At 47.0% G+C, this 23,187-nt stretch overlaps 1 protein-coding gene and 1 long non-coding RNA gene across 2 annotated transcripts in view; one reads left to right on the forward strand and one right to left on the reverse strand.

Moving 5' to 3' along the window:
• Positions 1-6,061: 6,061 nt before the first annotated feature.
• The window catches only part of APCDD1 (APC down-regulated 1), a 31,462-nt gene continuing 14,336 nt past the window's right edge, over positions 6,062-23,187 (forward strand). Inside the window, exons 1-3 of the mRNA XM_025429535.3 lie at positions 6,062-6,230; positions 18,793-18,976; positions 21,849-22,380. Of these exons, the coding sequence (XP_025285320.1) occupies positions 6,173-6,230; positions 18,793-18,976; positions 21,849-22,380 (774 nt within the window). The 5' untranslated portion in view covers positions 6,062-6,172. The remainder of the gene's footprint in view (positions 6,231-18,792; positions 18,977-21,848; positions 22,381-23,187) is intronic.
• LOC125755487 (uncharacterized) lies at positions 14,582-22,400 on the reverse strand. Its single transcript, XR_007412188.1, has 2 exons — positions 22,261-22,400; positions 14,582-14,842 (listed from the first exon to the last, which is right to left on the reverse strand). It is a non-coding gene; the product is annotated as an uncharacterized LOC125755487 (long non-coding RNA).

The following is a 23,187-nucleotide window of genomic DNA, read 5'->3' on the forward strand; positions in this document are numbered from 1 at the left end:
CCATTGCAAAACGGCACGAAGATCCAAAGAGACCATGTATTTGGAAGTCTTTTGAGAATTACAAAATGTTACACAAATGCGGAGGCTAGGCATTGCTCTGGACCTGGTGATGTTACAGTGGGTGGCCCGGATGACTGTTTTGTTTAAACTCAACACTGCTTTAGAGACCTGTTCTCTATGGAGATGAAATCAGATTACATGTAGTCATGCCTACACAGCTCATCACTCCGCATATACACGACCAAAAGCACAGTAAACACAGATGTGTAGTTCTGATAGGGCTGGCCACGTCCTAATACTGAGGAGCTCAGAGACTCACAGCAGAGGGCAGCACTTTTGTGACCATCTGCTCAACCCTCTCATTTTATAGACTTCAACCATTCATTCTAGAAATTGGACTGTTCAGATATTTTACATGTAAAACAGCAAAACTGCAGCACCAACCACCTAGATGACAGTTGCAAGAAATGTCCAAATAGCCTCTATGGTGTTGCTTTTTTAGCTTGAATGTCTCCAAACACATCTAACACAAAGTTGTGTTTGTTGTTGTTTCCATCTGAGAGGTAAAAGGCACTTATTTTTGGTGGTGTGGCCTTAGAGATGAAAATACACCTTCTTTGGAAGTTAGGAAATTCTATCCCTGGAAAGTCGTATGACTTTTAGGCAAACCTTGATCTGTTTGGCCTCAGCTTTCCCATCTGTGAAGAGAAGCTAGTAATCGCTAAAGTATCTATATCAAAGATAAACAATTTGGATGTGATATTATGATGATATAATCAGATGGTAGATTGTCACACCAGATGGTCAGCTGAAGTGAAACACGTTTGGTTTCATGCAATCAAAACATATCAAGTGAGTTAAAGAAGTGAAGTTATTATAAATGTTTTCTCTGTGATTAATTATAATAGAACTACTCTTACTTTATTCCTCTAGAACGGTTATTCAAATTTTTCTCATTATTGGCCTACAAGGAGCCTTTTAGACATTTAGTCCTAATTGTCCCCTTACCCCCATTAAATTATAAGTAATGTCAATATACAGTACTGTGCCCCTTTGGAGAGTTGTTGTGGGTTTTTTTTTTTTCCCACACCCTCTCCCACCAAAACTCAATTTTTCCCCTCTTGGGGGTGTCTTCACCATCATTGAAACTGTATGGTCTAGTCTGAGGTCAATATTGTCAGCGAGTCATTTTTTAGGGTGTGCTTACATAGTGCTTGACTACATGCAGGGCATATGCTACTCTTGCCCCCATTTCAAAGCCATGTTAAGTAACTTGCCCAAGGTCCTCTAGCTGAAAGATCTGAGCCTGGTGAGTCTGGCTCCTTAGCGAGTGTGCCACACTGCCTCTCCTTTGACAAACATGTTTGAGCGTTGCTATGTGTGCCCTAACAACACAGGGCATGCTCGGATTGAATACTAGCGTTTCTGTGTCTTCCTGTTTCTGTAGTTGTGTGCCGCAGTGGCTTAGGGTGGTGTAGGCCTCATAAAGACTCTTTCTTGAGGGGCTGATCTTATCCTGCCTCATCTAACAGCCCAACAAATGCCCATTATGGAAAGACTTGTGAAGGGATTGGGGGGGAGGAGAGGCAAACATAATACCCAATTTTCTTCCTGCCCTCAAAGAGCCAAGTAATCTTGTTAAGCAGATAAAGCAGTTAGACAGGGCAACCAGCACTACAAGAAAGAATATTATAAGAGGCACATGAAAGTGTAGACAAAAATGTTACTGAGGCCCTTTATTGCCTCCTGTCCCCGTTGATCTCATATTTTCCTTCAGGGTTAAGGGTCCCAAGTCTTGTCATCCCAGCCCCCCAAAAGGATTTGTGACATAGGGTGAATGGGTGGGTAAGCTGGGCCATCCTCATGCATATCTCTCCCTACTTCGGGATGGGTGTACATACATATCTATATTCAGCGGTGGTCACTGTGTGTCAGATGGATGAATGGATGAATGGATGAATGCTAAGCTCACATTTTAGTGCTTTCCTCTGATAACTGTCATGAGTATACAATGGCACATAACCTTTAATTTCTGAAGCTCCGAAGACCATGTCACTCAGAAACGCACCTAAACCCCACTTTATTTTCAAAATTGAGTTTTTCCTAAATAACATATTTTAAAAATGTAACTCAGATTTATATCCCTTTCTAAGGACACCTCAGGATAATTTAATTAGCTCTGCCTATGAGGAAGCTATAGAAGATTATCAAAATGTAATGTCTTTTTAAAAATTTTATTAATCTACTCATGAGAGACACAGAGAGAGGCAGAGACATAGGCAAAGGGAGAAGCAGGATCCATGCGGGGAGCCCGGTGCAGGACTCGATCCAGGACCCTGGGATCACAGCCTGAGCCAAAGGCAAACGCTTGACCACTAAGCCACCCAGGCATCTCTAAAATGTAATGTCTTAATCAACTACTGAAGTCCTCCTGGGGGCAAAAGACAGAAACCTTGACACAGGTGCCTTTTTAAAGGGGTTGAGTTGTGATAGACACCATTCCTGTCCCGAGGCTCTGATACTCAGAGGCATTTCCATGTGTCACAACCTGGTTACTGATGTCCAGCAAGTGTCAAAAAAAGTCTGTTCCTAGTGACACTTCCTATCCTCTGAAGACGCAGCAGTAGTAAAATGCTTTCAACCTTATTCATAGTTGAATACATTTCAGAATTCATGTTTTCATTCCTCTGAGCCTTCTTAAAACTATCATTTTTTTTTTCAAGGACTGAAAGACATGGAATCCCTAAATTTGCAATGACTTTCATGATTGTATACCTTTAATCAATTTTCCAAAGACTGATTAGGAAACCAAATTGTAGCACAGGCTTTAAAGGACACTGGTCCCTGTCCCTCCCAGGGTAACCATGCAGGTGAGCTGCCCACTACTCTGCTCACTAATACTTGAGACACCCTCCTAAGAAAACCAAGCCAAGGTGATCACTCAAGCTATGTGGCCAGCCCAGTCCCTTCTAGAAAATATGCTCATGACTCAGTTACTGGGCAAAAGCAAAGGGCTGGTCCTGACTCCGAGACGGAGCCAACTGTAGAGGCTCTGAGTTAGGATCAGCAGTGTCCGTGGGAAAAGACCACTTGCCAAGCATGTGAGAGGTCCTGTGAGCTGGTGATGGAACAATCAGAGGAGTTCTGAGCGTGCCTCTGATTTGCCGTGTGGCTGGGAAGTCAGCCCCTTTGAGTTTCCTCTTCCCCATCAACATGCCAAAGGTTAGTCATGAGTAGCTCTGACTAGTGGAACGTACTTGCTGATACTGCTGAGGGTACCTTGTCCAGCCGCCCAGGGCCAAGGACTCCTGCCATTATCACCAGGGCCTAACTACACACGCTCCTGCTCCAAGCTTGGTCCTTGTAGGAGGCTTGGGGGAATTCCTTGTGCAGGTTGCAAGGGCGGGGGCAGGGGGCAGCTACTGAGCTGGTGCTCACAGCCACCTTATTACCACCCCCTGAAAAGGTCCTCATCCCAATTCCAAACAGATAGCCACGTACTATGTAATCACTCTAAGACAAATTCCCACTATTTTCATTATTCTCTCTCAAAAGTCCACACACTCTGGGCAAGAGTAAAAACTAATACAGAGAGTGAACCCTACAGCCAGGACAAGGCAGAGGCAATGAGGGAATTTCTGGGAGTAGCAACTCTGGCTGGAAATTATGTTGAGGGTTGAGGGTCGAGCCTTTAAATCGATGACACTACATAAGGAAAGTAAACTGGCAAAACACATTTTATGCTGATGACATCATTCTGGCTATGTTTATAGCACACCAGTAAAACCAGTTGGAAAAACAAATACGGAATCAACTTGACTGTCAAAACAACACCAAATTATTGGCTGGCCTGCTAGTTTTCTTCTTTTTAAATAACTGAATCAAATAATTATTTAACTAAATATATTACCTAATTCTTCTGCTAACATGTGATGACCTTAACATTTTTCAATTACTATCAACTCAGTTGCTTATTCATGAACGCTCCATCCCTAGCATTCTCTCCTGTTGTTTCAAATATTCGCTGATAGACTAAAAAAGCACCAAATGACTAGAAGGCATAGAAAAGCTAAACACTGCCTAGTATGTGTTCCTGGTGACAAGGCTAATGTGCTGCTTTAAGCAGCCAAGTATGCTGTTTACATCATTTCCAACTGCCCAACATTCGTGAGGAAACCAAGTTCCCACTTTAAACACGACTGACCTTTGGGCAACATTCAAATGCAACAAATCATAATCTGCTACCCAAACCTTGTAAAAGGGACAAGCCAGACACCAGGAACAAAGTGGGTCCAGAGAGATGCTGCAGAGCAAACCTAGCACAAAAGAATGCTCCTGCTCAATCTTCCCTTTCTCTCACACACGGAGTCTTTCATCTCTGAGATTTGCAAACATTGGCTCATAATCCTCACAACATCCTTGCGAGCCAGGCAGGTGGTACAAGTTATGATCCCTCATATTAAAGATGGAAAGATGATAATGATGGTGATAAAAATTGAAGCACATCAAACAGAATCAGCACCATCTCATCAAAAGACCCATGGCTTTCCCAGAAAAAAAAGAAAAAAGAAAAAAGAAAAAAAAGAAATGGAACAGCTAGAAACTGTCAAATGTATTCTTGTCTATTTTTACTAAGTTTTACGCCTATGCTTAAGGTCCCACTAGTTTTGAAAGTCTAGAGCATAAGGAGTTGAATTGTTACATTGTTCAAAGGGGCAGAGAACTCTCTTGGGAAATTAGGCATTCTTTTTAAGTGTTTTACTTCTGAAAAACACTAGCAGAGTCAAGAAATGTTCTCTTGATTCCATCTGGTCCCGTGGCTGCTCCTTATCCCAGTGTGAGGAGGAGGTGACATTTAGCCCCCTGGGGGCTGGTGGACGGCCCAGGGAGGAGCTCTGCAGGGGAGAGGCCCCGAGAAGAGAAGCCCGGAGCCTGGCACCGCGGCCCAGCAGCCCAGCTGCCCCGGAGGGGACGTACCCGCGCCCGGGGGAATAGAGAGACTGGAAGCCTGTCCTGCCTTCGGGTGTTAAAAGCCACCGTCAAAGTGACCAGGCCTGCCCTGGGCCACAGCCGCAACCAGAGTCAAGACTGGGGCTGGGAGAGCGGAGGAACCCAGCCCGGGCACTGACGGCGGGTGGTTCCCCGAGAGTTGTCCCTTGTCTCAACAAGTCCTTTGCCTCCCGTTGCCTCCGCCGTTGCCCTCACACGTTGGGGCCTGTGCCGGGTCCGGGCTCGCGGGGGGCCCGGCTCTGGCGCGTGGTCACGATCCTCGCCTAGGGCGCGCCCCGCTCCCCCGAGGGCGCCGCCGCAGCGTCCCCGCCGCGAGCAGCTGTGCAGAGCTCCGCTCCGCCCGGCAACCGGCCCCGGGGCTCCCGGTCGCCCTTTCTCCCCTGCCGGGGCGCCCCCGTCCCGCGAGCCGGCCTCCCCCCGCGCCCCGCGCCCCCTTGGGAACGGCTTTCACCAGCGGTGCCCCCATCCCCGCGGAGGGAAGGAAAGGGGTCCGGGGCCCCGGGCGGAGGCGGGAGGGCGAAGGGCACGGCCTTCCTGGCCGGCGGGGAGCGGGGGGGAGCGGGGGGAGGGCGAGGGGCGGAGGGAGAGGGGCGCGGAGCCCGGGACCGGGCAGGGGGATGCTGGCGGGACCGAGGAGGTTAAGGACCTGCCGGGGAGGGGAAGGGGAGCTGGGGGCGAGCCGAGGCCGCAGGGCGCGGGGAGGGGCCGCGCGGGGGACCCGGCAGGAGGCTGCGGACGGGGGCGGGGGAGGCGGCGCCCCGCGCGCCCTTTCATGTCCCCGCGCCCCGGGCCCCCGCGTCCCCGCCCCGGCCCCGCCCCCGGCCCCTCCCCCGGCCCGCGGCCCGGCCGCCCCGCCGGCGGCGCTCGGGAAATATGAAGAGACGCTGCAGCTGCGGCGGCGGCGGCGGCGGCGGCCTCGGCAGCTCGGAGCGGCGCGCGCGGCGGGGGCGGGGGCGGGACGCGGAGCGCGGGGCTGCGGCGAGGCCGGGAGGGCGGACAGGCCGGGCCGGGAGCGCGCGCCCCGCAGCCCCCGCGCCGCGCCCCCCGGGCATGGGGCGCGCCGTGGCCGCCTGACGCGCGGGGCCTGGGCGGGTCGCCGGTGTCCCCGCGCCGCCGCCTGGTCGCGTCCCCCGGGCCGAGGCGTCCCTGGACGGCGGCGGAGATGTCCGGGCCGAGCCGCCTCCTGCTCGCGTACCTGTCCGCGGCCCTCCTGCTTCACGGTGAGTCCCCCGCGGGCCCCCGGCGGCCGGGGCGTGCTCTCCGGAGGGCGCAGCGCGCACACACGCGCACACACGCGCGCGCACACACACACACGCCCCTACATTTCGGCTCCCGGATGGACTGCATCTGGTTCCAGGGAAGACTTTCACGGACGGGTGCACTTGGCGCTCCGGGGCCCCGGGTGTCCGGGCGCCCGCGGGAGGCGCTCGCGGTGTGGCCCCGGCTGGGGCGGCTGCGGAGCGGACGGCGCGGGCGGAGGAGCGGCCCGCGAGGTGCCCGAGCTGCCCGAGCTGCCCGAGCTGCCGGGGCCCGCGGGGGTGGCGTTTGCAGACCGGGGCTGAGCTCAGGGCGCTCTCCCAAGCGCACGGGGCGCAGTTTCAAGGAGCAGGGGGCTCGGAGCAGCCAGGCTGTCACCCCCGGGTCCCGGAGCCGGGCACCGGACACCGGCCTCCTTCGCGCTCCTGCTGGATGGTTCTGTTGCCGCGCGTCGCCTGCCGCCTTCCCTCCGGGGCCCCGGCGAACCCGCAGCCAGAGAACACGAGCGCTTTCAGAGTTCCAGGAACCGCTCCGGGAAGGGTAAGGCAGACTTTGTGCCAGGTCGGTGTTGGCCCTCGCTGCCGGCGGCCGCATAGCACGCTGTGCTGATTCAGAAGCCCCAGCGAACTCTCCCTAAGGGTGGACACCTGACATTTCGGCGGAGCCGCTCTGCCGGGAGCGTGGCTCTGCTCCCTCCACACCACCAAACCTCCAGAGGCCCTGCGGGCCAGACGAGCACCCTCCAGGACGCTCCGTTTCCGAGCAGGACCCGCAGCGGGGTGGAGCTTCAGAACGCATGGATGCTTGGTCAGGGCCACGCTGTGATCCCCCACCCCCACCCCCACCCCAGCAGCCCTATAATCTAGGAAGGCAGGAGCCGTGAACCCCGCAGCTCTACCCGACTGGCTCTTTCCTGGGGAGTCCTGCTCCAGGACAGACGCCTCCAGCCCTGGGGGCCCTGCCGAGGTGTCCGGTGGGGCCAGACCTGCCTGAATTGCCAGGGTGTGTACACGGAACCCCAGTGATCCCAGACTTTAAAACTTAGGATGGAAGGCTTGCAGTTTGAGGGCCAAGGAGAGAAGGTATAATTATAGGGTTGCACTCCCAGGCCCATCTGCTTAGAATTACAGAGCAGTTTTAATCTTTGGCTGAAACATGAAACAAATCAGAGCCAATGAACAGATCAAACAGCAGCTGCCACATGCACCAGAAGAAAGAGGGTGAGAGAGATGAAACAGAGAAAATTGTCCCCTTAAAAAAATCTGTTGTGATATCTGCGAACAAAAACGGCAGTATGGTCAGATGATTTTAAAATGAGAAACGACTTGGAAATTTGGCATAAGCAGGATCGTTTTTTGCGTGCTGGACTACAAAAGTGGTCCTCAGATGGGCAGCTTGGAGAAGCTTATTATGAACTTTTTCTCCCTCTTTTCAGAAGTGGGTGTTGTGATTATACTCCCTACCCTGCCCGCCAGGCCAAGCTGGGATAGTGACTAATAGTTGGTAATAAAAGGCCACTATATCCTCGTGAGCATAGCTATCTGCATCTCCAAATTTGAGTCTGTGCTGGCCTGAACTTCTTGGGATGAGAGATTTACCCAGACCCTGTTGTTCTGGGAGGGAGGAAGGAAGGGGGCAGTATACCCCAAGGTAGGGGGTGGGAGGCAGGCCCCATGCACATGTGTATGTGCCTGTGTGGCGAAGAGAATATAAGATAAAAAAGGGGTTTGCAAATTTTAATTGAATGACATGGATACCCTGCAAAAAATTATCCAATTTCAAAGTGAATCTGCAATGGCAAAATTATTAACACTGAAGTTGCTCAAAGACCAGTTTGGATCCTGCAGGGAGTGTTGGACTGGAGCACAAAAAATAAACAGATGGAATGGTTCTTCAGCGTATAAGTCCTTGAGATTTAAGAAAGGCTTGTCATAATTCATTAGGATAATGTAAAACACTAGGAAAGAATTGAGTATTCTCATGTTCCTCTTTTTCCTCCTGATATTCCCCAATTGAAGTAATTTTAACTGAGTATTAATCATCTTAACCCAAGAGAATGGCTTGAGGACTGTGTTCTACTCTAGAGTTGGGGGGTTTACAAGCATGCAAAAATTCTGTAATGACAGACAAGCTTGATCATATATTTTAATGGTTATGAGTCCAAAAGAGAGTACCTGAAATCTTCTTAGAATGGCTTAATCCTGGTATCAGGATTTTTTTTCCTGATGCCGAGGCATCTTGTATTGTCAAACATAGGATACTATTTGTCTATTTATGGTAGCAATTACCAGGTAACAACACACTTTCTGGGGTTAGGAATGTATTTGTGACAAATTTTAATAAATGTAGTTTTGGACATCATTTATAGATTGTTACACTAGCATGCCACATTAATAAGACTAAAAAGTGCACAAGGCCTTCATGAAGAGTCTGTGTAAGGATGCTATAGAAACTATGATATTTGGTCTCCAGCCTTTGCTGTTTGTTGGTTACTTTCATTTCAACTCACTGCAAGTCATAAATCACCCCTATGTCCTGCTGGTGAGTAAATTAGGCTCTGGCTGGATTTGAACCTGTTGTTTGTTTTTGCTGTTTTTCAAATGTAGTGCAAGACTCAAGTTCAAAATTTAGTGGCGTAAAAGTATACATGTCAATTTTACTTTTGTCTCCTTCAACTTCTGAAAACAATTGCATTTCTTAATCCAAATAAAACCTATTGAATGTCACAGAGGTATGCAGCTGGAAGATGTCCATTATCACTGTTTTCTTTGCTTAGATGAAAAGCCACAAAAATCATTCGGCTCCAGAAACACAGATTAGCATGAGGTATTCCAGAATAACTGGTGCTTTAATACTCAGCAAAGTGCTGACCTTCTTTGCTAATGGAAACATTTAAGTTTTGGAACTGATGCTGGGGGAGATGTTCTACTCCTCCCTCCCCCATCCCCCCCAACCCCACCAGTGCAGTTTACTTGTGTAGAACTCGTTGACTTTTCTGAAAGAAGGTACTTTTGAGCTCTTCCTTTTCATTCAAGCATATTCTAGCAAAACGTTAAAAAAAAAAAAACTGTAGATTTCCAAATGAGAGCTTACCCAACAAAATCAGAGGAAACACTTAAATAGGGTAAATTACGAATCTTTGAAATACTGTTGTACTGAAGACAGTTTTTGTAACCAAGAAAACAACATGTTTCCCGTACCCTTTCCCCCTTGGTCATAAAGTGAAATCTTGAAAAGAAATATGACTCATTGGTACATAAGCAGGGAGCAAGGGTCTTAGATGTTAAATATTCTCTTGTGAAATCAATTGACTTGCTTCAAACATGTGGCTGGGCAGATCTATAAGAGTCACGTTCACTCTTTTTCTCCCCAAATGAGAAAAGAACTAAACCTTAAGTGGATGATATGACTGTGTAATTACATACTGTTTAGGGACACTCTGATGGCAACTATAATCAATTAAAGTGAAGCATGAGACATTTAAGACTAGAAGCACGAAAAGATAGGTTAGTGATTGTATACATCTGCCGAAAGCTCACTAGCAGGACATGCCTTCAATGGACGCTGGTGTATAGTGTTGAAGTGACAAAACTGCCATCATTGTCCATGCACATCTTCTCACATGTGTCAAGATGTCATGCGTACAGGTCCTTGTTTGGTTCTAATTTGGGAATAGAATTATTCTGGAAAGTCACGAGATAGGAATCGAGGCTCGAGAAATAATGTGGTATCACCCTAAAATTATTAAGGGTATTCTGTTCCATAAGGGTTTTCCAGTTTTATTCATTCAGCGGGTACATTTATGAGGCCCTACTGTGTGCCAAGTACCACTGCATGCCAGGGACAGGAGCTGTGAGGAGGCGCATGCTCCCTCTCCTGCAGAGCCCCAGAGAATATCGAGGGGTAAAGAAGAAAAGCTTGTTGCTGAGTCCCTGAGCTGGGAGGACGGTGTGCTCTGTGTGACTGCAGTACTTTCTCTGCTGAGAATCCCACCAACCCCACGCACACCATGCACACACACACCATGCGTGCACGCACATGCACACGACCATGCTAAAGAGCATGGCTGTGGCCTCAGCAGTCAGCTACAGACGCAACATGCATATTGTATAGTTTGTAGCTCAACCCCACTGTCTAGCCTGGGGACCATGGCTTTAGAAGAAAATGACATAGAAAATTACCTCATTTTCAGCTACGGTTGAATGGGGCCAAGAATTTGAAATCTTGACTTTATTGTATTTCTCATAAAGGGAAAAATATTTTTAGATAAAAAGGTTTGAAGAGTGGTGAAAGCAGCTCTTCTAGCTTTTACCTCAAAAAACAATTTGGAAATAAAAATAAGAGCTTCGTAGGCATAGCTGCCCACATGGTAGTAAAATCCAGTTTGTCTGCAATGCTTACAAGTTTTTATTCCAGCACATGGAAAGCTGTGCTGGAGTTTATCTAGCAGAATCCATGGTAAAGCATACATTTACAGTAATGACTGCTTATTTAATTGGGCAGGGCAATTTCATGGCTAAGTAATTACCTGCATTTAATCTAATCAGTCACATTTTATCTGTTTTGGGTTTTTACATATCATACCAGTTCTAACTTGAGAATACTTTCTCATTCTGATTATCCAAGTAATACATGTCACATTATTTAAAACAGAAGCACGTGAAATGAGCAAGAAAATGAGCAAGATCATTCAGGATCCCCTACCCAGAGACAACCATTGCTAATATTTTTACATTATGTTTATTTAGCCATTTTGGATTTTTTTTAAAGCATTGAACTACATATTATAGAGACTGACCTGATCAAAGATTCAGTCCCAAGAGCGCTTGAAAATTGTCTCTTTCCCCACTAATTTTCCATTTTATTACACACAAAATGGTTTGGAGCTTTTGGTTCTCAATCTTGATGGGCAGGTGAGAAACTCTGGAATATAGCTAGATATTTCAAATTTTTTAAAACGCTTTTTAAAAATGGTATATGCATGAGAGAGAACCTCACACATAGTAGGCACTCAGCTAGTCGGTGAATGAATGAATATTGACTTTCAAAAGGCAAGTAGTCACTGCTCTGTCTGCATATTCCCCCACCCCTCACTGTTCTGTTTCATCCCTCCCTGTCCTTGGATTGGTTGCTTCCTGAAAACACGGTGCGTTTAGGAGCAAGCTTTGCTGCGGATGGCTGTAGCAGAAGTAGTATATTCATTGCCTTTGACAACTAACTGTGCTAAGGACTGCTTTCTGAATGCACAGTCTGGTGAATTCAGTTGTGTCAACAGTCATCTGGTCACAGGGCTTTGTATTTAGGATGTAAATCTCTGTATAAATGGTCAACCCTATGCTTTCTTTCATTTCAGGGATTCTGGGTTTTGTTTTGTTTTTTATTGGTATCTTTGAGAGTTCTCAGTCTCTAAACAGTAGACTACTACAATTATGATAGTGGTTAAGGTCACTGTGCAGTCATTTTGAACTTCTGTTACAGAATGTCTTATTCCCTGGGAGTTAATCACTCGCACGTGCACACATGCACACACATGCATACGCGTGAATAAACCATCCAGAGCTCTAGGATCTCATTTAGTTCTCTAGAAGTGGTAATCTAGAGAATTACACCCTAAACCCTTCAGGAATTAATTTTCGTTTACAACAGGTAAATAATTTCCTTCCAAAGTCTACTATTTTCTCCCACACTTACTTGAAAGGAATACCCACTTGTCATAATTTTGTCTGAGCCCAGGCTATGAGACCCCCAGTGTTGGAGACCATTTTATGGTAAAGTCATTTTCCCGATTCAGAACTCTGCTGGATAGGGAACAGTGCTATGAAGAGCTTCCAGTTCAGTTGGTAGCTTTTGACTGGCAGCTTATATAACACTTCACATTAAAGAGTACTTCTTTAAAAGAAAGAAGTGGTTCTAAAGAATGGTTCTCCATTTGTAACTTTCTACACCCAGGTAGTAACTGGCATTTGATAAATGAGATCACGTATGTATAAAGTAAATTGTAAAGTGTTACACAAACTTTATTATTACTAGTATTATAATTTTTACTTTTATGCAGGTAAAAGGCATGTACGTAATTGGATGAACTACCAAAGCCACCTTGAGGACTAAATTTTCATTTACTTTCCTACTGTATAGTTGTTTTTTAAGACTTTGAGATCCTCTTTTCCTTGGATTCATTTATAGCAAAATCTTAATAAATGAGAACCCAATTTACTAGTCTTCTCAATTATAATATCTAGATCTATCATCTATAATATCCAAATCTATAATATCCAAAATATCTAGAATCCTCAGTTAACCAAATGTCGATGTTATTTGTGCCTATGCGGCCCCTGTAGGGACCAGTGTTCCTAATAATGACCTTGAACCACTTTGAGAACCTGAACCATCAAAGAACGCCCATAAATGTCAACTGCATTCAACATACAATGGCAGAATTTTCAGCAATGAGCTATTGTGACTAGTCGACATGTCCAGTTACATAGGTAGTCCAATTACTTGGAGGTTTTAAAAAGCGATTACATATAACAAGCACATTTATTATGAATAATAGAGATACTCAGACAGCAACTATTCTAATAGTCACCACCCCTGAGTATTGCATTGCTAAGTACCAGGATGATGGATTTCCACAATTCAAGATTAAGATATATAAATATTTTGCACAAGTTTCTTTTCAGATGTAGTGCTAAATTAGTGTAAGTTCTACTTTCCTTTCTCTCTCGCTTCCTCCCTCCCTCTTTGCTTTCTTTGACTATAACTTCTTGTATACCTTCTCCACAACATTCAGAAGATGGTCAGGACAGAAAACTCAGAGGCTATAAGAGAGATTTACTGCTATTTGTTCAGACTGTTCCCATATCATCTCTTCCTCATTTATTCAAGCAAAAATGATATACTGAACCATCATCATAGAAGCTTCAAGATGGATCTTCCTGTATCCCATCTGCTTCCCATGCCTCCAAAAATGGGAAAATCGGTCTTCCCCAAAGGGAATTCTATTGTTACATTGCTTAAAATCTTTTGGGGATTCCCTGGGTGGCTCAGCAGTTTAGCGCCTGCCTTCAGCCCAGGGTGTGATCCTGGAGTCCCGGGATCGAATCTCACATCGGGCTCCCTGCATGGAGCCTGCTTCTCCCTCTGCCTGTGTCTCTGCCTCTCTCTCTCTCTCTCTCATAAATAAAATCTTAAAAAAAAAATCTTTTGCTGGTTTCTCTTTGCCTTTCCAGTGAAATACACTCAGTATGATTCATGGCACTCCTGATTTTGGTCCTGCTTCTCTTCTTCTGTTCCTCTGTTGTGAACCACCCATTTGATCCCTCCTCCCTGAGCCCAGCCCCAGTTCCTCCTATATGAACCCTTCCTGTCCACCTGTTTATGTTGGCTATGCTGTATATTCTTCCTAAACCACTTCCATTCAGTGTTCCAGGCATGGTTGGCCCTTCATGAATCCTTGTAGGATAAATTCAGAGCCTGCTCTTTCTGTCCTATGAGTCCCCCTACAAGCCCACTTGGGATCTGGTGTTGTCCAGCCCATTGGATACTCCCTCAGGGCATAATGTTTGTAGCTTCCATGCTTAGACTAGATCCTTGTCCTTCAGAACTTTTCTGATGGTTTGAATGAATGAGCTGCTAGTTTCAGGCCCAAATTGGAGTTGATGTACTCTGAGTGGCACAGTGAACACAGAGGTCCCTGGGTTGACCAGAAATCTAAGGCTGTTCTCCCTGGAGGGCACAGGATGGCTGATCCTGAGACACAAGCCTTAGGGATAAGGAAAGCTGTTAAACTTGCCCCTTCTTGCAGCTAGACTTGATGCTTCAAATGACCTTTTAATTCTAAGCCATTTAATAGAAGTAGCACTCATGAGAAGGTCAACTGGAGCTTCCACACAAGACAAGCCAAGTAAATATTGGAGACTACTGTTGGCGGTTGACTGCAGACCCGAGACAGTTTGTCCGACCGTACAGCAGTTCCTGCTTTCACATGACCCATTTAATTTTGCTACTAAGAGTAAGGTGGTGAGTACTTCAAAGGGCAAAGAGAAAGAGAACAATCCTATTTTTTCTACCCTAAAAATATAGTAGCAGCCTCGTGTGCAAACCATAACTCACTGTATGCTGAGGAGCCATGCTTACTATAGAGTTCTTCTCTACCTGGCTGCTCGTGCTGCTGATCTTTTGCACTGAGCCTTACCAGGTCTCTAATTTTTGCTTATTGTCTGATAAGAGTGATGGCCAAGTGGAGATTTGTCTCTAGAAACCCAAGTGATGTAATGATCTTTTGCCTCTTTCTGAATGATTGCCATATTGGTGGTTCTGGTTGTGGGATTTTATTTCTTCCACCCCTGGTTAAAAAGCATCACGATGGGCTCCCTTCCTCTGTGACTGGCCTTCTGAATGACCCATGCAGATTCTGACCACCACTCCCTCTTCCTCTGCCTTTGAACTCCCAGCTTCCTTCCCAGAACCCTCCTTCATCATCTCCACCCTTGTTCTTTGACATCCAGGCCAATGAATCCTTGCGAGCCTCAAGGTCAGAAAAACTTATCTTCATTCTTCTTCATGTTTCCAGCTCCTAAAATATACAAAGTAAGAGTGAATAGGTATTTGTTAAACTGAGTAGAACTCGTCAACAACCACAGAGCCTGGTGCTTTGGGTTCCGCCCTCTTCTGTATAAGGATCTCCAGTTAACTGTTGGGGAGCCCTGTATCTTTCTTTACCCTGAGCACTCTGTCCTGCTCAGAGCTCAGAGGGAGCCTGGCTCTGGACAACTTTCCCATTATTTTAACTGTGCTGTTAGGTAGGATTTTCTGTAGGCAGTCTAAAAGCCTGATCATTATTTAAAATAATAACACATTTAATGAGAACTGTGTGTCTGTGCTAACGAAGACAGGCTCAGTGAATCCTGAGACCAACCCTAAGAGATAGGTAATGTTATCCCCTCTTTACAAATGAGTAGATGGAAGCTTGAAGAGGTTGAGTCATTTGTTTAAGATCACCATGCTAATGGTGTGTTTCATCAATTGGAAGATACAGCTTTTTTCCTATTTTAAGGTCTCTGCATTGGATGTGCATTTTAGGGTCGATGGGGGTCCCAGCCCCGGTTAGCTTCCCTGATACAGTCTTTGCCTGTGTGAACCTGGACACAACAGCTCCTACAGTCATCACATCACTTCTTTTTTTTTTTTTTTTTTTTTTTTTTTTTTTATGATAGTCACACACAGAGAGAGAGAGAATGGCAGAGACACAGGCAGATGGAGAAGCAGGCTCCATGCACCGGGAGCCCGACGTGGGATTCGATCCCGGGTCTCCAGGATCACGCCCTGGGCCAAAGGCAGGCGCCAAACCGCTGCGCCACCCAGGGATCCCCATCACATCACTTCTTTTATGTGTCTCCTTGTTACTCCATGTCGATGGATTAGTTGCAAATAGGTCGGTTTTGAAAATAGAGTAAATGTTTGAGCCATGCGTGCTGGGTTATTTTTCTCCATTACCCACTTATAAATTACACTCTTCAGAATCAGTGTGGCCTTCTAACAGAGCAGTGGAGTGTTAATTTGACATCAGTGAGGAAAATGTTTATCACTGGAGCAATAAACTGCGATTCCGTATTTTCTCACATAGCAACAATCAGTTACATAGAAAGGATGATACCCATAGAAAGATGTGGCTCCTGGGGGGCTCAGTCGGTTAAGCATCTGTCTTCGGCTCAGGTCATGATTCCAGAGTCCTGGAATCTGGCCCCACATGGGGCTCCCTGCTTAAGCGGGGAGTCTGCTTCTCCCTCTTCCCTATGCCCTCCCCACTCACCTCACTTGGGCTCTCTCTATATATAAATATATATGATCTTAAAAAAAAAAAAAAGATGCGGCCGTGTTTGTTTGCTATTGAGATACAGGCAAAACAAACACTTGTCACAGGTGAAGCATTGCAACTGAAGGCAAGAAACATCGTCAAATCTCCTTGAACAGATAAAAGCAAGAGAGAGCAGTAGGGCACTGCTGTGCAGCATTCAGTGGTATCTCAGGACTGTTGTTCAAGCACGGTGTCATCGTTGAACTGCGAGTGTTTTTGTCACTGGTACTAAAATAATGATGCATCTTAACAATCCTTGAAGTCTTGGATTCGATGAAATCCTTTAAGTGGCAGATCCAGTTTCAGACTCAGGCAGCCTAGCTCCAGAGCCTTGCCTATATCCACTATCCTTCCGGCTTTTATTATCTTTACGGGAAAGCAGTTCCAGGGTGTAAAGGAGTTTACAAATCAATTTTCAGAACATAGCTTGATTGATAGTGAGATAATGGTCCTTTACCACCTGCTTAGTGTCACATTTAAAGCAGAATCTTCCCCAACCCCCAGCGCTTCATAAGTTGAATTAAAATCTATTTTGTTAGCCACATTGTAATTGGTCACACAGTCACTGACCTATTAGACGGCAAGCTGTGGATATCTTTCATTGCTTGATCCCCTAACTGAGGATTCAGGAACTGCCTCCCATCATCAAGATAATTACAACTCTTGGGATTGGTGGAGGTACAGTCCATAGTACCCCCTCTCCCTTCTCTAGTTCAGAGCCAACAGAGAGATCCACAGAGTCCTCAGACAAATGGGGATGAAAACATGAGAACTGTGATAACTACTCAATCAGAAGACACAGTATAGACAGATGTCCACGGTGGGGTTGCTAATAGTTCACCCCTGAATTTTTCAGACTTTCCACCTGGCCTAGTGCCACAGCCAAACAACTAAAGGGTCAGGGCCCTTACTACATGGCAGGGGTAGGCACTGATCCAAATCCATGTGCAGTCGGCCCTTGAACAACATAGTTTAAACTGTGTGAGTCTACTTACTTAAATGTGGATTTTTTTTTTATAAAGACAGCACAGTACCGTAAGTGTATCTTCCTTATAATTTTCTTGATAACATTTTCTTTATCCTAGCTTACTTTATTGTGAGAATACAGTATATAACACTATAATACATTGTTCAAGGGCGAACTATATTTTGAAAAGAGGCCAGTTTGGCAGAGAGAAGTGAATGGCATAGTCACGCACGCAGCTTCACTGGGGAAGGTTGAATGAGGGATGGAGAGAGAATACCTAGGAATGTCACTCTTCCTCCATGGAAGCAGGGGCCGCCTCTGGAAGGAAGGGCCTCACTGAACCACTGTGAGCACCACCACCACCAGACGTGGATTTTGGAGATTTAACATTTCTCTCATTCTTGCTGGGGTCCAAAGCACCTGGCTGGGCTAAACAGGGTTGGTGGTGAGGTTGCATTTCATGTGAATGATCCCTCATAAGTCCTGGCTTCTCTGTGAAGTTAATTAGGTATTGATTACAAAATATTTAACTACCTCTTCATAGGTAGCATTCTGATGAGTGTATTTTATTAATTCTGTGTATATTTTTATTTTATTTTTTGTATATCTAGTGTTTTTTGGTTTTGAGCTTTCTTTTTGTTTTGGGGTTGTTTTGGGGTTTTTGTTTTGTTTTTACTAACATAGTACAGATTATTTAATAGGTCCACAATAGAGGTGTGTTGATGTGATAATTACTTCAGGAGTGAATCTTCAAGAAAACAGTGGGCTTTCAGATTACAACTCCATTTGCTGGTGTTATGCTTTATTCTGAACACGGGCTGGTGGTTATTTTGCACGTTTAAGTGTCTGTCGACCTAAACTGCTTATACTGAAGATGAACTTATTCCTGATATTCCTTTATCTGTGGAAAATAAAAATAGGCTTCTTGTATTCTTTTTTTTTCTTTCTTTCTTGTAGTTCTTCTTAATTGAGAACCCTATATTAGCAATGACTTTGTGGGTGTGAGAGGCTGGAGTGGGAAAGGGATTGGGGAAACGTGTCCCACACATACCCCGCTGGAGGGGGGTGGTCTGTGACTTGCATACCACCCCCCCCCCCATGGGCAGCCCTATAGAGGGTGGCCATCCAGCGATGAAGAGAACCAGAAGATGCGTAGCTTGGTAGGAGCAGATGTCAGTTAGTCCTCCAAGTTGTTCCTGGGCCTCCTCCATTCCCTCAGAATTCCCCTTCCACTGAGGCTGGTCCCCGTGCTCCCCCCCACCCCCAGATGTGCCACTGCATGAGCCCATCCTTCCTGCTGACTCCTTTCTTACACCTCCCTTGGGTGACTTTGGAATAATCTTCATTTGTCTCTTCGTAATATTCATCAGTCTGCACTGTAAGCTCTCCCCTGGATGCGCCACCTGATTTGCCATTTCACAGATGCGGGGATTGGAGCTCAGGCTTTGCCAGGAGATAGCCAAGAGATCTCCCGAGAGACAAGTTGTCTCTGTGGGTCTTGGCTTTCTCCCCTGGGAAGTGGTCTCCCGGGACACAGCCCCCTTTGAGATGTGAACTCCTGGAGAGCAGAGACAGTGGTACACCCATGGGGTAGGAGTGCATTTCCCATTTGCGGTGATTCCTTGCCAAGGAGGCAGCCCCTCAGCCCCACTCCTGTCTGCCCCGAGCTCTCCTTTCAGCGAACTTCCCGCTTTTCTTCCAGGGCTGGGAGAGGGTTCAGCCCTCCTTCATCCAGACAGCAGATCCCATCCCAGGTCCTTAGAGAAAAGCGCCTGGCGGGCTTTCAAGGAATCACAGTGCCATCACATGCTCAAACATCTCCACAATGGTGCAAGGATCACCGTGCAGATGCCACCAGCTATTGAGGGCCACTGGGTGTCCACCGGGTAAGAGGGCCGGGACCAGACCGGGGCGGGGTGGGAGGGGAAGGCAGGGGAAGGCCTTCCTTGAGGCTTCTCAGATGCTCAGAGACTGTATCCTCTCTGCAATGGTCTGGGTGTTATCTAAGTTCTACCTAAAAGCCAAGCAACACTTTGAAACTCTGGTTGGGAAAGAAACAGAGCTAAAGACTGTAGAAATGTTAGCTAAAGCAAAGATGCCTACCACTGTTAACCACAGGCGGGGAGTGAATGGGTCCTTGTTTACCGAAGTCTGCGGGACCACTGGTGTATAAAAAGAAGCCATTAGCAAGTGAAATTAGGAGTCTGTATTTCACCAACCCTGAAACATAACTTGCAAGCTTCTGAGGATCTGAATATTCTAGCCATATTCTGGTAATTTAATATATGGCTTCAGGGTTCTAAGAGTAAGTGAAAAGGTACTCAAGCTACCTCTACTAGCAAGGGCATAGTTCTTGGACTCATTTTCAAGCTACAGAGCTGAGATTTATCCCAGTTTGAGCTCTGGCTTATCTTCCAATACAGCTTTTAAAAATAGCCTAGAGGCAAACCTGTGATTTTTTTTTTTCCCCTACCCATTAAACTGTTGAGATTTAACAAGGCTCACTCTGGGATCTGATCACTTCTCCAGGTACCTTGGGAAGGGATCAAATGCACACAGAAAAGAGAAAAAAAGGAATTTTTATAAGATGATGAAGACCCAGAGGTGTTTTATTTTCTCTAAAGATGTGGTTTCATAAAATAACCGTGTGATAAATATTTGCACAATCTTAATATGATGTACTTTTAAATAATTTATCATTTTATTCAAACAAATATTTATTGAGTGTAAAAATATTTACGGTGTGCCTAGCACTGTTCTAGATTTTGTGTATATAGCAGTGAACAAAACAAGACATGGTCCCTGTCTTCAGGAATTTTACAAATAAACATACAAAGAAGTACTATGAAGAGGGGAAAAAAACAACAGGTGCTCAAGGAGAATACCAGGGCCTTATTTTAGGATGAGGGTGGGGTCCTTACCAAAGGAAAGGACACTTGAACTGGAATGTCCTTAGCTGTGCGGAAGACCCAGGGAAGAACTTTCCATCTGGAAGAACTGGGAAAGACTGGGTTGGAGAAACAACTGATCCAGAGCCCTTGTAGTCAGGGTATAGTAAACCCAGGTGTAGTGATCCGGGAGGGGCAGCTCCAGATGAGGCTGCTGGGGTGGGGAGGGTCAGCTCCAGGGCAGGTCTGGCCATATTGGAGTTAGATCTGAGAGAACTAGAAAGTCATCGAAGAGTTTGCAGCAAGGACAATGCTTAAGACATGAGTCAGCTTTTGCACAAGGCACTCTGGCTGCTGTGCAGCAAACGGGTGGTAGAAAAAGTGAGAATGACCAATTAAAAGATGGTTGCAACATGTGCATCTAGAGGAGATGAGGCCTAGGTGAGGGGGGTGGCTGGCCCAGTGGAGTGTGTGAGGACTTGAGATATGTTGAGTCCTGAGGCCAAGCAGCACGCTTACAGTGCCCTTATAAACAGACCACAATGACCACTCACGCTGGACGAGGCCTTCTTCAGAAGGGGAGGACCTCTGTGGCTCCTCTGACAGACCACAGGGCCCAGGGTTCCCCTGAGTGCCTTCTGTGCACGTGGCCTCATTGGGCTTCCAGTGACAGCCTTTCCCAGAGGTGCCCACTTGGAGTAATGTTTACCTTGTACCAGTGTGTTAAGGGAAAAATGGAAATGTCAGTGATTTTGAGAGTAATAGGCCTTTGGGATTTCAGCTCCACTGCTTCATTTAGCAATGCTGAGTCTGCTCAAATCATATTGTCAATAATATATAGTAAATGTTATATATGTGGTACATGTGTGTATTATATATTCTATTGAGTTTTGATATTATATAGTTATATATTTATCACAGACTCAAGCAGAGTTATAAGGCCAAACCTGATGGATGTAAGTCATGATATAACTGAGATTAGCATCTAGTGGAGAGTTACAGAGGTCGGATTCATTGGCCGATGTGTTGAAGAAACCCTCTGGCGTTTCCCTGGTGCTAGCTGTGCTGCACAGCTAGGAACTGGCCATGGGTAGGGCAGTGATCAATTCCTGTCAACCATTTGTTCCCTGTAGACCTAGTCCAAGTATCTCTGGCCTACGAATCTAGCATTTATCTAAAGCCACAGCGAAAAAACATTTTGTCGTCATTTTGTCAGTCAGCATAAACAAAAGGAGCCCTTACTTCTGTTACGTTAGCTTTGCTTTCACTAATGGACTCTTTTCCCCAGTAGAGGGAAAATTAATTGTCAGTAGATGGGAGGGCGAATTTCTAATTGCCCCTAAGTGACTTCTCCCCAGACTAGATTCCATTTCAGGATGACAGACATCCAGCACCTGTCTGCTCTAGACAAGGTCCATAGAAGAGAAGTGTTCAGGAAATCAGCTGGTCTTGGACTAGCCTAAGGAGACTTCCTTCATAGGCCAGCACTATTCTCTTCTCTCTTCCCACCGGAAAGAGAGACGCTTACTTCCCTGGAGTTAGGCCCCCGGGTGGAAGTGAGAAGGGCAGGTTCGGGCTCCCTTAGCTTGTTCATACAATGAATAAGGACTGTGGTGTAGAGAGACTAGGAACACAGCCCGGAGCCAGACTGCCTGGTTTCTCCTGGGTGCTTATGCGGCCCGGGGCACCTTCCCTAATCCCTCATGCCTCGGTTTCTCCAGCTGTAAAATGGAGCCATGGGGTTTGCAGCGAGGATTCCATAAGTGGTAGGCCCAAGAACGGCGGCTCAGAGTGAACATTTGTTGCTATGGCCATAATTTCTTGACACTGCCACGAATCTCCTCCTATGCCTTCTCCTTTCCTCCTTCAGCTGTGAGGTGAGGTCAGGCCCAGAGTTCATCACGCGGTCCTACAGATTTTACCATAATAACACCTTCAAGGCCTACCAGTTCTATTATGGTGGCAACCGGTGCACGAGCCCCACCTACACGCTGGTCATCCGGGGCAAGGTCCGCCTGCGCCAGGCCTCCTGGATCATCCGCGGGGGCACGGAGGCCGACTACCAGCTGCACAACGTGCAGGTGGTCTGCCACACGGAGGCCGTGGCCGAGAGGCTGAGCCAGCGGGTGAACCGCACGTGCCCGGGGTTCGTGCCCGCTGGGGGCCCCTGGCTGCAGGACGTGCCCTATGACCTGTGGCGGGCGGAGAACGGTTGTGAGTGCACGAAGGCCGTGAACTTCGCCATGCACGAGCTGCAGCTCATCCGCGTGGAGAAGCAGTACCTGCAGCACAACCTGGACCGCCTGGTGGAGGAGCTCTTCCTTGGGGACATCCACACCGACGCCTCGCAGAGGATGTTCTACCGGCCGTCCAGTTACCAGCCGCCCCTGCAGAATGCCAAGGTAGCCCGCAGCTCTCTACTCAGGGCCCAAGTAAGACGAGTGACCCGTGGGGAGGCCCGTGGGTGCGGTCAAAGGGACCCAGGAAGCCCCATGCATCAAGGTGCAGAGGTGGGGGCTGCCCAGGGAGGGACAGGACAGTGGGGTGGGGATGGGGGCTCTGGTTTTCCTAATGACCTATGTTGTGGCTACGGGCGGTGGTTCCGAAGGTTCCTAAGGCTCTTCTCAGCTCTAACCCTCCACCAACATCACCTTTGATCTCAGAGGAAATCATAAAGGAAATTCGGAGATGTCATAGCCACACGTGAAAGGGATGTCACAATAGCAATGATCCCAGCCTTGGAGGAGGTGGAGAGGTGCCTGAGGGGAAGGGGGTGCTGCTGTAGGCTGTGGGGCTTGTGGTCTCCCACCCACACTGCTGCTTTCAGAGTTCACAAGGACCCCCTGAGGCAGGTATTGCCTCCCTTGCAGGCAGAAAGGGGAGGTAGCTGAAACTCTGGGGGTTTTCTTTTGCCCTGGGTCATGTACTTGGTGATGTTCTGAACTGGAACTTGAACCCAGACCTCTTTCTCCAGACCCCACATTCATTCCATTCAACTAAGTGAAATGTAAAGTCACTGTGATCACAAGGGAGGATGGAGAGGGGCAGGAAACAATTAAAACCTTATAATGTTCCTTTTTTTGAATGATAGTCCAGTAATTATATTTGGAATTCACAAAGCATTTCCTTCCCATGGGCTCAGAATCCGTGTCAGCCTGTAACATGATCTTCCACCACAGAAGCTGGGGAAGCTCCAGGTAGGGAGGGGT

The sequence above is a fragment of the Canis lupus genome, chromosome 7, assembly GCF_003254725.2.
Source record: "Canis lupus dingo isolate Sandy chromosome 7, ASM325472v2, whole genome shotgun sequence".
Taxonomy (NCBI): Eukaryota; Metazoa; Chordata; class Mammalia; order Carnivora; family Canidae; genus Canis; species Canis lupus.